At 37.6% G+C, this 10,589-nt stretch overlaps 3 protein-coding genes across 4 annotated transcripts; 2 read left to right on the top strand and 1 right to left on the bottom strand.

Moving 5' to 3' along the window:
- Positions 1–5: 5 nt before the first annotated feature.
- Positions 6–932, top strand: LOC144469804 (uncharacterized). Its single transcript, XM_078180460.1, has 3 exons — positions 6–127; positions 484–624; positions 697–932. Exons 1-3 carry the CDS (start codon positions 53–55, stop codon positions 826–828), a joined length of 348 nt encoding a protein of 115 aa, XP_078036586.1. The 5' UTR covers positions 6–52; the 3' UTR covers positions 829–932.
- Positions 933–1,068: 136 nt separating this feature from the next.
- Fig4 (polyphosphoinositide phosphatase FIG4) lies at positions 1,069–6,088 on the top strand. 2 transcript variants are annotated; one of them, XM_078180753.1, is made up of 14 exons: positions 1,069–1,271; positions 1,357–1,582; positions 1,930–2,094; positions 2,647–3,028; positions 3,121–3,364; positions 3,460–3,655; positions 3,721–3,919; positions 3,979–4,548; positions 4,615–4,727; positions 4,797–5,037; positions 5,100–5,315; positions 5,429–5,611; positions 5,693–5,861; positions 5,932–6,088. In XM_078180753.1, exons 1-14 carry the CDS (start codon positions 1,188–1,190, stop codon positions 6,019–6,021), a joined length of 3,078 nt encoding a protein of 1,025 aa, XP_078036879.1. In that variant the 5' UTR covers positions 1,069–1,187; the 3' UTR covers positions 6,022–6,088. The 2 variants fall into 2 exon arrangements, with proteins under 2 accessions (XP_078036879.1, XP_078036880.1); XM_078180754.1 differs by lacking the exon at positions 1,930–2,094.
- Positions 6,089–6,156: 68 nt separating this feature from the next.
- On the bottom strand, positions 6,157–7,256 carry Rpl40 (ribosomal protein L40). The gene is made up of 3 exons (XM_078180755.1): positions 7,154–7,256; positions 6,550–6,749; positions 6,157–6,438 (listed from the first exon to the last, which is right to left on the bottom strand). The coding sequence occupies exons 2-3, from the start codon at positions 6,737–6,739 to the stop codon at positions 6,242–6,244; spliced, it is 387 nt and encodes a 128-aa protein (XP_078036881.1). The 5' UTR covers positions 6,740–6,749; positions 7,154–7,256; the 3' UTR covers positions 6,157–6,241.
- Between the last annotated feature and the right edge of the window lie 3,333 nt (positions 7,257–10,589).

The raw sequence follows: 10,589 nt of genomic DNA, 5'->3' as shown, positions 1-10,589 counted from the left end.
TCACTACCATAGCAGACTTAAGAAAGCAAGGTAGGTTGCGCAAGTAGGAAAGATGTCGTTTCATGAATTTAACCCATTCACTGGTCGTTTAAAGCAATCCACAAAAATACAGCCTCTTAATCCTTTAGTAAGTAACTGATAAATTTGTAGTAAATAATAAATTACGGAAGATGAATTGATCTGGCAAGTATTTATTTAAAACACTAATAATGTATTATTACTGTAACACTGTATTTTTACAATCGTTTAGAATCTGATTCTCTACTCATTCTACAATATAATCTTTAATGAGATAACGAATATTGAATCATTATGTGGGATTATTAAGTCATAAGAGCCTCAAAGAATTTCATACTGTACGATATGCCCATGTTTATGTAATATATGCTGTCAAAGCATATCAAAGTTATGGAAGTCCTATTTGTACATATATTTATTACCTGTTATTAACGAGAAACAAAAAATTGTATATATGTATTACAGAAACCTTACCCACTGCAAAACAGAGAAGTAGAGATAATGTATGACTCAATTAAAACTAAACCAGTGAGAACAGTTGCCCCTGGCACAGCTGGTTACTCAACAGTAAATACAAAATTGTTAAAACTTTTTAAACAGTACCAGGTAGATATATATATTTATTTTATTAAAGTGTACCAACTTGTGTTATTTATAATTAAAATATTTCTTTTACAGACCAATCTAGAGACCGCCTCCTATACCTTAGGAGGTAGGAAAGACAAGATTATGATTGCCGCAAGTGTTATTCTAACTGTAGGTGGCTTTGGTGTTAACATATTTCAATTATTTAAAATACACTCTAAATAAAAATCTGAAATGGAACTTTAACATAGTTATATTTAGAACAATTTCTATAAATAATATACTGTAATATCATGGAATATCTGCCAACAATAAAACTATAAAAACTACTGTATCTTTTTTTACCCTCAATTGTTTCCAAATCTTGTTCTTTTCACCATAAACATATACATACAGTCTATTTGATAATGTTAGTTATAGATAAAGTTTTTACTTATTACCACCAGGTGGCTGTAGTGTTTATTAGCCAGCTACAAGGCATCAGGTGCAACATATTACATTTGTTAACATCAATTTGATGTTATGTGTGACTAAATTACAGGAAGAACCTATAATTGTTGGATGTCAAAGATAATTCAATAAAAATGGATGACAGTTCAGCTCCAGTCACTGTGTTCCACCCTATTATCTCTTCAATACAAAAGATTGCACTTTATGAAACAAAATCAGTAAGATTACTATGCATATAATCAATTATCGGTAATATCATTGATATTAAATATTTTTAACAATATAACATAATTTATTTCACAGAGATTTTACTTGATGGGATCAAACAACACTTTAACTCGTTTCAGAGTATTAAAGATAAATCGTATGGAACCAAAAGAATTAATTGTTGTAGACGATAAAAGAGAGTACAATCAGGATGAAATAAAAGATCTTGTAAAAATGATAGATATGGGAAATCGTACACGTGCTGGACAAAGAAATAATATTAGCGGAGTTGCAAGAGCTGTTTCAGCTTTTGGTATTGTTGGTAAGAAATTTTGAAATTTTCTTACAATGTTTTCATTCAGTACACTTTTCTCGAGCATGTTCGTGCTTTTATTATATGCTATTCCAACATTTTAATTATCTTTTGCATTTGCGTACACATACGGAAAGTGTAAAGAGTACACAATTTCAATAATTTATTAGCATAGAAATGTTCCCCGAATACGAGATACACAATTTTGCATGCTGTTCACTATTTCACTGCATGTAAAATATACTTCAGCATTAAATAGAAAACATCCCATATTTTTAATAACATTAAAATGATGGTATTGGTAAAATCATTAAAAAAAACTTGCATTGCTTATTTATATTTGCTTGCTAACAAAGGCAGCAATTACAAAGAATCTACACCTGATAACGGTGTGTCAGAAGAGTCTGAGCACCAAGAATCTCAAAAGCCGCTGCACAAACCGACTCAAACTAAATTTACCTGGAAAACAATGTGGCAGAGAGAGAGTTTTCCTCGACTAGTGCCAGCTTTCGGCCTTCTTGGTAAGGGCTATTGAGCTTAATATTGAAACAACTAACATTTTATATGGAGTACCTCCAATAAGAAGTCACACGGTTCAATTCTTTGAAAGGGTATACATTAATGTTTATTCGCAAAATTATAATTTATTCAACTCTCTAAAATTGGTATAACGTGAAAATTGTTGTAATAAAAGCATGGCTTTAATATGCTAATGGTCATCCTCTGTAACAATTTTATAAAAAAATGATTCAGTCGAAAATTTAATTTTTTATATAATTATATATTTCTTGTTCCGTATTAAAAACGCAAATATTCCATGTGTAATATAATACTAGTTATGTACAGAGTGCAGTGGAGATCGTAGTATAGTCGACACTATACTTCTCTTTTTATTTATGGCTCCACTCTGTACATTTTAGCATGGTTTAATATAATTTGTGCACGTGATTTTATTTGCAAATATGGCCTTAAGCATGTTATATGAACTATGCGTTAGATATACATATATTAAAATAAATTTTTTTATCAACCTTTCAGAGGATAGTTTTAAATCGTTCATAATTTTGCAATAGGTTTCGTGCGTTTTTTGGAAGGGTACTATATAATTCTGGTGACCAAACGACGCAGAGTCGCCGTGATTGGACACCACACGATCTATAAGATCGAGGACACCTCAATGATTTATATCCCGAACGACTCTGTACGCGTTTTCCACCCTGACGAACAAAGATACGTAAAAATGTTCCAGAGCATTGATCTGCGTAGCAACTTTTATTTCAGTTATTCTTACGACCTAACGCACACCTTGCAGTACAATATGTGCACTCCGAAACATATTAAATCGGATATGCCAAATGATTCTGATAATGTTTCGAATCAAACGAAAAACGACGATGTTGAAGATGCGGAGGACTTCTTTAATATGTGGGCGGTTCGAAAAAATTATGATATCAGGTAAAACTTTGATTTATACACCCTGATTTACAAGAGACAAAAATTGAATTCAAGAATTGACTTAACAAAGAAATAATTAATATTTTTAACAGCACAGAGAAATACGTTGATTACGGTATAAGAAATAATCCACACCGCCGATTCGTTTGGAATTCACACCTTCTAATGCCAGTCGAGAAAGATTTGCATCGAGACTGGATTTTGTACGTCATACACGGTTTTATCGGACAATCGAATGTTAGTATTTTTGGGAGATCCATGTACGTAACCGTAATTGCCAGAAGAAGTAACAAATATGCGGGTACCAGATTTTTGAAACGCGGCGCAAACTTCGATGTAAGTTTAAATGCATTCGTTTATTTAAACTCTAAGATAATGCGCTGTCAATTCACCAGTTAACTCGTCTAATAAATATAATTTTGTTAATTAAGGGGGATGTTGCTAACGAAGTGGAAACGGAACAAATCGTTCACGATTCCGGGGTGAGCGCTTTGAGCAAGGGTCGATATAGTTCCTTCGTTCAAATGAGAGGGTCGGTTCCTGGCCATTGGAGCCAGGATGTTAGCAAAATTGTTCCTAAGCCTACTATCACCTGTGATTTGGCAGATCCTTACGTGGAGACTGCAGGTAAATCATGGCTAAGGTTCAATATAAAATGTTAACGATATTTAATTGAAAATTAACAATTGCAGGCGCACATTTCAATCAACTCTTGAAAAGATACGGCTCTCCAATAATAATCCTTAACCTCGTTAAAAAACGGGAGAAGAAAAAGCACGAAAGTACGCTAAGTGAAGAACTATGTATGGCTGTGAAGTATTTAAATCAATTTTTACCCCTAGAACACCATATCCAATATATAAGCTTCGATATGGCTCGAATGAATAAAAGGTATAGTGCTTACATATAAAAAAAAAAGGTTTATACTTAAAGGATAACTAATTTTTTAGGAAAAGGGTCAACGTTATGACTCGCTTAGCAAACATAGCATACAATGCAGTCTTAAAAACTGGCATTTACCAGTCACAAAAATCATACTATAGTCAAGAAAATTTGTTTTCGTCGCAGTCTAATAAAAAAGTAAATAAAATACACTCGAGCACGTTCTCGTCAGTTAGCTCGTATAATATTCGAAGTCCTATGGATTCAGCACCTGATAGTGTTACTAGCTCTTCTATAAATTATAATACCGACTCTAAATTGGCTATGGATCGCAGTGCAGAGTTAAATCAAATCGAAAATAAAGTAAGGCAATGTTTCGGTCGTAAAGGCATGTTGCAAACTGGCATTATCAGAACAAATTGCGTCGACTGTTTGGATCGTACAAATACCGCACAATTTGCCATAGGAAAATGTGCCCTGGGATTCCAGTTGTGTGCTCTAGGAGTGTTAGAGTTTCCAAAATTGGAATTTGATTCTGACTGTGTGAGAATGCTAGAGGAATTGTACGAGGATCACGGTGATACATTAGCATTGCAATACGGTGGTTCCCAGTTAGTCCATAGGATAAAGACATACAGGTAAAACAAACTTCAAATTAATGTATACGAATGAAATGCTCAAGAAGATGTTGTATTGTTTTTTAGGAAGACTGCCCCATGGACTAGTCAGGGTAACGACATTATGCAGACTTTGAGCAGATACTATAGTAACACATTCAGTGATCAAGAGAAACAACATACAATCAATTTATTCTTAGGTAAATTAATATATTTATAAAAATTCATACGATAGGATTGGTTAAAATAGGTGTAAATAAATTGGACAGGATTGTTCATACCTGAGGAAGGGAAGCCTCCTATTTGGGAACTTATTACCGATTATTATCTTCATCATAAACCGGCTAGTCAATACACTCGCAGAACAAAGTTGTTAACGCAGTGGTGGGATACCAACGTGTTAAAGTGTCTTCCTTACGCGTTGAATGAAGTAACAAAGGCCTGTACAGAAATAATACAAGTACAGAATTCGGTAGAGGAGATGATCGATGTTTACTATGATTTTCATAGGTATATTATACAGTTTGTCATGTTAAAATGTTCATGTCAGATATAAAACAGAATTTCTACAGGCCTTACGAGCTGTCCGTGATCTCGGAGGTTTACGCTTATAAAATTAGTCATTCTGTGAGAGATTTTATGCCACATTTTACAACGAACTTCAGTCCGTTTGCGGTTCGAGTAAGACCGGGCAGAAGAAGAGAAGAAACTGGCAATAAAAATCTAAACATGAAGAATCCGTCCATGACTGGACAGAGTAGCACTAGCAGCACCACTTCCAGTGCAAGGTATTGTTTACTTGACATTTCAATTCTCATAGACTAACAATTAAAATGATAAAATGTTTGGTAAAAAGAATATTATTTTTTAAATAAGCTCTAAAATCATACCTAATTTATAGTTCTACCGAGGACTCTAGTTCGGATGACGACGATAGTCATCAGCATACCAATGATTCTCAACTAATATCTTCGAAAGAAAGTTCGGAATTGGTATCGTTTGAATCGTTGTTTCCATCTATGAAAGAAGTATACGGTACTCAGCCGGACTATCCTAAGAGGAACGATGTAGTATTGTATAAAAAGTAAGTAACTGAAATATGGTTTTTCATTTCGTAAATATAAATTATATGCGCCTATACGATGTTTTTTTTATATTTTTGTAGATTTGTACTCATTGCACGAAATGCAACATATCCTTTGGACAATACTAAACTACGATCGAAATTAATGCAACAGGCATCGTTCCTAGAGACTACGACGCCTGTAATCGCGCTTCCCGAGGTTAAGCAATGTAGCATAAATATATACGAACAATATGTTAATAGAGCTAGCGTGAGTACACGAATCCTAAATATTAATTAATGACTATTCCTCGACCTAATGTTACGTTTCTATTACACAGGCTGGCGGATCAATACCAAACCCAAATGATATTAACTTATACCAGAGCTATGCAAAACAGCTGTATAAACCAGCAGTATGTACAAATTGACCCTAAGTTGTACTATAATATAAAAAAAAGTTGTAATATTTATTTCTAAATAAAAACCTGATCCTAAAATAAATATATATGTTCTCTGTAATGTATTTTGTACTACCTAGTACAGAAACATTTTATAGAACCATGTCAATTTTTTATACGTTTTTTATTCAAATATTTTTATGAGGTACACAAACTTGCCAAATATGCAAGCAGAGCTGCAGCATACTGTCTACTTCAGCTTCTTCTTGGGACGAATGTTATTCGTGTGGCCACATTTCTTCTTACGACAGTTGGTAGCACGTGGATGCAAGCGAGCATAACACTTCCTGCAAATCATCTTGTCACAGTTATACTTCTGTGCAAGAATACGAAGCGTGGGCTCAATGACACCTCCTCGCAGTCTAAGGACAAGATGCAAAGTGGATTCTGTCGAACAGATATGAATTACATGTTATCATAGATACAGAACATACCTCCTGTCCACGGGGACACAAGTACACATAAATAAATAGATTACGAACTAATAAAATCACATACCTTTCTGGATGTTGTAATCAGAAAGGGTGCGACCATCCTCTAATTGTTTTCCGGCAAAAATGAGACGCTGCTGATCTGGAGGAATTCCCTCCTTGTCTTGGATCTTCGTCTTCACATTTTCGATGGTATCTGACGCCTCTACTTCGAGGGTGATGGTTTTACCCGTGAGGGTCTTCACGAAGATCTGCATCGTGGCTTACCTGAATTGCAACGAGAAGAACCGTTAGAAATCAAATATAATAACGTAAAAAAAGTCACGCTGTCAATAAATGTGCAGCATGCACCTGTCAGTCGTTAGATTTTGCGATCGGTTCAACGCGTTTCTAGTTTTTTGGGGTTTGCTTGATTGATTCTATCGTTTGGATTTAAAAAAGTGTGATAACGCAACTGGAAATTTTCAGCGACATTGCGTTGACGAACGTGTTCTAGCAACGTATCGAGCTGCGATTGTTTTTGAAGAACTTTTGTTTAACCGTTCAATTGATTGACATCGGCGAATGGGAGGATCGATTAAAGAGCAACAAGTGGAACGTGTTTGCAGTATCGTAGTAACGAAAACGTCTTAAATTAATTAAAAATATGGAAAATAATATTGGACACTCACCGTTCTGGAAACGTGCTCGTCGCAGAAACTCAGCCTAAAAGACTGCGATGGCACCACTGTAGCTTCCGTTGGCGAAAGAAGGAAATAGTGCTGCCGCCTGGCAGCCACCATGGAAGTTTGATGGACGAATTTGAACGGCGAGGTGCGTACATTCCTCTCACTTTTTATTCATTTATTTGTTAATGTAGGACTTTGCGTTCATTGAATCTTATAGGATCTTAATTATTAAGTCTTTCTTCATAGAATGTGACAATTATTTCTGATTAACACTCAACATTTGTAAAGTTATCTTGAAAAATCGATCGCCGTCCATTGAGCGAAGCAATTTGAATATTCCCGATTATTTCAAAATACCTAATTCTGTTTTCTTTTTTAGGAAAAAGAATTATGGTGAATCTAAAGTGCAGATGAAATGGGAAACTCGTTGCTTTCGATGCAGACCACGACAACTGTTGGTAATGTAACATAATACTTCAATTATTATATGCATCTCTTACAGATTTTCAAAGTTACTAATATGGCAGGCCGCTCGCAGCGCCGCCTTCTAATTTTAATTTTCCGTCGAAACTTTTCGAAGTTTCTTTTTACTATTAATATCGAAAAATTGATGTTAAATTATGATTAGCTGTTTATACATGTTTTATAAATAGAATTTTAGAATTTCAAAGACATTCTCGAGTAAGAATGAGTTTTAGAAATTAATACAAGAAGAAAATAGTGTTTCGAGCTGGTGGGCTTTTAGGAGGAGTCCATTGGTTCTTTCTAGAATTAGGAAACTATTATTTTAAGAAATTTCAGCTTGTTAGCGTTCGAAGAAACTATTGTTAGTATATAAAATTATTATTAATATAATATAGAAGAACTATGCTGCCTATACTACAATAAATATTTTAGACAATTAAAGGCGACGAAACAAAAATAGGAACTTGGACAAGGATGCCCAACTTTTCACCCACTTCGGTGTGCTAAGTGTGTTATTACCAAGATAACTGGTAAGTTCAGTCGAATAGTTTTGCCTAAGCAATCTTCGCGCTGCAGTTCTAAAGTAGGTGCAACAGAGTACAAAGTAGCAAGAGATAGCAAGTGAAAACCGACTTCCCGACTATCAGGGTGGCGGCGTATGATGTATTAAGGACGGTCGTTCTTATTGCAAGACGGTTACGGCCATGGAATTACGATTTTGAGTTATTTCGGCATATCTCGCCCAGGATACGTTCGTAATTTCGTATTTGTGGAAACGCCGGGATGCTTGTGTACAGGTATATATCCGAAGCGTATTGCGGGGAAACGCGCGTTACATCCGATGTACAGCTTCCTCGGGAACACGAAGGTTCTGCGCCTCGGGCCACGGCGATATGCAAATTTCAGTAGTAACCCTTAAACTTTACACTCTGACCTAGATGCTCACCTGCCTAAAGGCTTCGCAATTAAACGTGTTTTACAGCTTCCTGCGAGAGCGGCCGCCCTCGCGCAGCCTCGGCGACGCCCGCCGATTTATTAATTAATCTTAATTGGCCGACTCGATTTCGGTCGGTGCATATTTCATATCGTAATTGAAGCATCAGCCGCGAATCTTTTCGGTAACGTCCCATTAGCTGGGAAGCCGATAGCGCCGCGTTGTTTGTAGGCCGTAGGGCAGGTGTAAGTTAGATTGCCAGGTGCACTATGTTTCGCGTAGAAACCGCCCCTACTTAGAGCACTTTGTTCAGTGAGAACGACGGAGTTGAGCAATGCTAAGTGCTAAGTTCAGATTAATTATTATAGTTGAAATACTTGATTACGAGGACTCAATGCAGGCAGCAGACCGAAGAGGAGACAATCTTTAGAAATTGGTTTTTGAGGAGGAACATAGTTTGCGTTATTTTTCAGTAAGCAGAAAACATTTTTTATCAATGAAATAACGTTAGAATGTTACTATAGCGAAGATTACTTACTGTCTTTGAATTTTAGGTTCCAGAACATGTTCGCCTTATATCGTGGATCTAGGCTGGATATAGGGTCGTCCAGGTTTAATTCTGGCTCAGAAGGTGCTAAAATATCGTGGACTCTCCGATCTTAAGGTGTCTATTGGCTAAGATCTCGCAGATAGAATAGCCCTGGCAAAGGAGCGCGGAGAAAGTTAGTCACGATTTCGGATGTCGTCGGCGGTGCCCGGATAGCACGAATGATTCGTTGAATTTCGTCCGCGGGAATATCCGGGGATATCCCGGGCGATCTCTCGCGGGTATACGTCCCCGAGAATGCGTTCCATAAACTCGAATGAGTTTCGCGATACTTTGAAGAGGTATAGGAAGTTTTATGATACTCCGACGGCTCCGGATGCCTTTGCATTCGTTGAACGTGAATCCCTGTATATCACCTAAGTCGCGAGGCGGCGCGTTACATGTAAGGAGGTAGATAAAAGGAAATACGGGAAAAGGCGGGCGGAGAGGGGCGAAGAAGGATGCGTAAAACGTGTCATAAATTTCGGTGGCGGTATGCGCCGGCTACGCTATGAAAACCGCTGACACAGCTCGATCCGCGTATTTACGTTTAACGCGTCAGCGAGCAACACTTGTTGGCGAGTGTATCATGATGCCTCTTGCCAGCGAGGGCTCGTAATCGTGACGGGAACGTACCCCTTTCGGTCGCAACTCGGCCGCGATCGATGATAGAAAACGGGGAACCGGTTTAGTCTTCGCGGCAGAGGGTGGTCGAAAACCCTAACTTCACTGTAATAAACTAGCGAGATATTAAAGGGCATTGTAGTCTCTCATTAGCCATACTGCGCTGGCGTCTCACGATTGGCGAGGTTGCCTCTAGGCGTGGCCAGAGACGCGACGCTACAGAGGAAACGTAGATCGCGGAGTTTCTTCCGCTTTTAATGGAAACGTCTCGATTCTCAGTTCGTTTGCATCGATCTCGGGACGAAACCGAGTTATCGAGCTGCAATAAAGTTAGCCGGAGTCTCAAGGCTATTGTGGGAATTGAACGGTAACTGGATTTAGCTTTGGATGGACCGGAGAACGCGAATCACCGCGTTTCGGCCTCGAACAAACGTTAATATGGATATTCGATGGGCTTGTCAACGTTTCATCGGGGACAATGACACAGCTTCGCCGTAAATAACGAGCAGCGCGCACTTCGTCTGTAATTTCGTTCAACGATGAATCGATCGTTGGGGGAGGGAGAGAGAGAGAGAGAGCGAGAGAGAGAGACCGTGAGAGAATCGTGCGATTCAATTATAATGTTACGCAACTTCCGGCTCGTTTGCCTACAAGCGGACAGCGCTAGAAATTAATCGGGTTGCGTCTGCTGCTTTGAACGACGGCCGATGGAATTTGATCGACCCGGGCATGATATTGGAATAAAACGCGTTGCCGATGCATTTATATCGCTGCATTCTAAAATCTAGAAACAGTCTGTAGGGTTCTATAAAAATTTAGAGCTAGACGTA

This window comes from Augochlora pura, chromosome 5 (assembly GCF_028453695.1).
Source record: "Augochlora pura isolate Apur16 chromosome 5, APUR_v2.2.1, whole genome shotgun sequence".
In the NCBI taxonomy this organism is placed as follows: domain Eukaryota; kingdom Metazoa; phylum Arthropoda; class Insecta; order Hymenoptera; family Halictidae; genus Augochlora; species Augochlora pura.
This window is presented reverse-complemented; position numbering and strand designations above follow the sequence as displayed.

Excerpts from the sequence above, each read along its gene's own strand:
- LOC144469804 (XM_078180460.1), top strand. The coding sequence starts at position 53 with ATGTCGTTTCATGAATTTAACCCATTCACTGGTCGTTTAAAGCAATCC. Across the intron at positions 128-483 it reads TACAGCCTCTTAATCCTTTA|AAACCTTACCCACTGCAAAA; the intron begins GTAAGTAACTGA and ends TATGTATTACAG. Across the intron at positions 625-696 it reads AACTTTTTAAACAGTACCAG|ACCAATCTAGAGACCGCCTC; the intron begins GTAGATATATAT and ends TTTCTTTTACAG.
- Rpl40 (XM_078180755.1), bottom strand. The coding sequence starts at position 6,739 with ATGCAGATCTTCGTGAAGACCCTCACGGGTAAAACCATCACCCTCGAA. Across the intron at positions 6,439-6,549 it reads TGATTACAACATCCAGAAAG|AATCCACTTTGCATCTTGTC; the intron begins GTATGTGATTTT and ends TCTGTTCGACAG.
- Fig4 (XM_078180753.1), top strand. The coding sequence starts at position 1,188 with ATGGATGACAGTTCAGCTCCAGTCACTGTGTTCCACCCTATTATCTCT. Across the intron at positions 3,656-3,720 it reads TCCTTACGTGGAGACTGCAG|GCGCACATTTCAATCAACTC; the intron begins GTAAATCATGGC and ends TAACAATTGCAG. Across the intron at positions 5,612-5,692 it reads GATGTAGTATTGTATAAAAA|ATTTGTACTCATTGCACGAA; the intron begins GTAAGTAACTGA and ends ATATTTTTGTAG.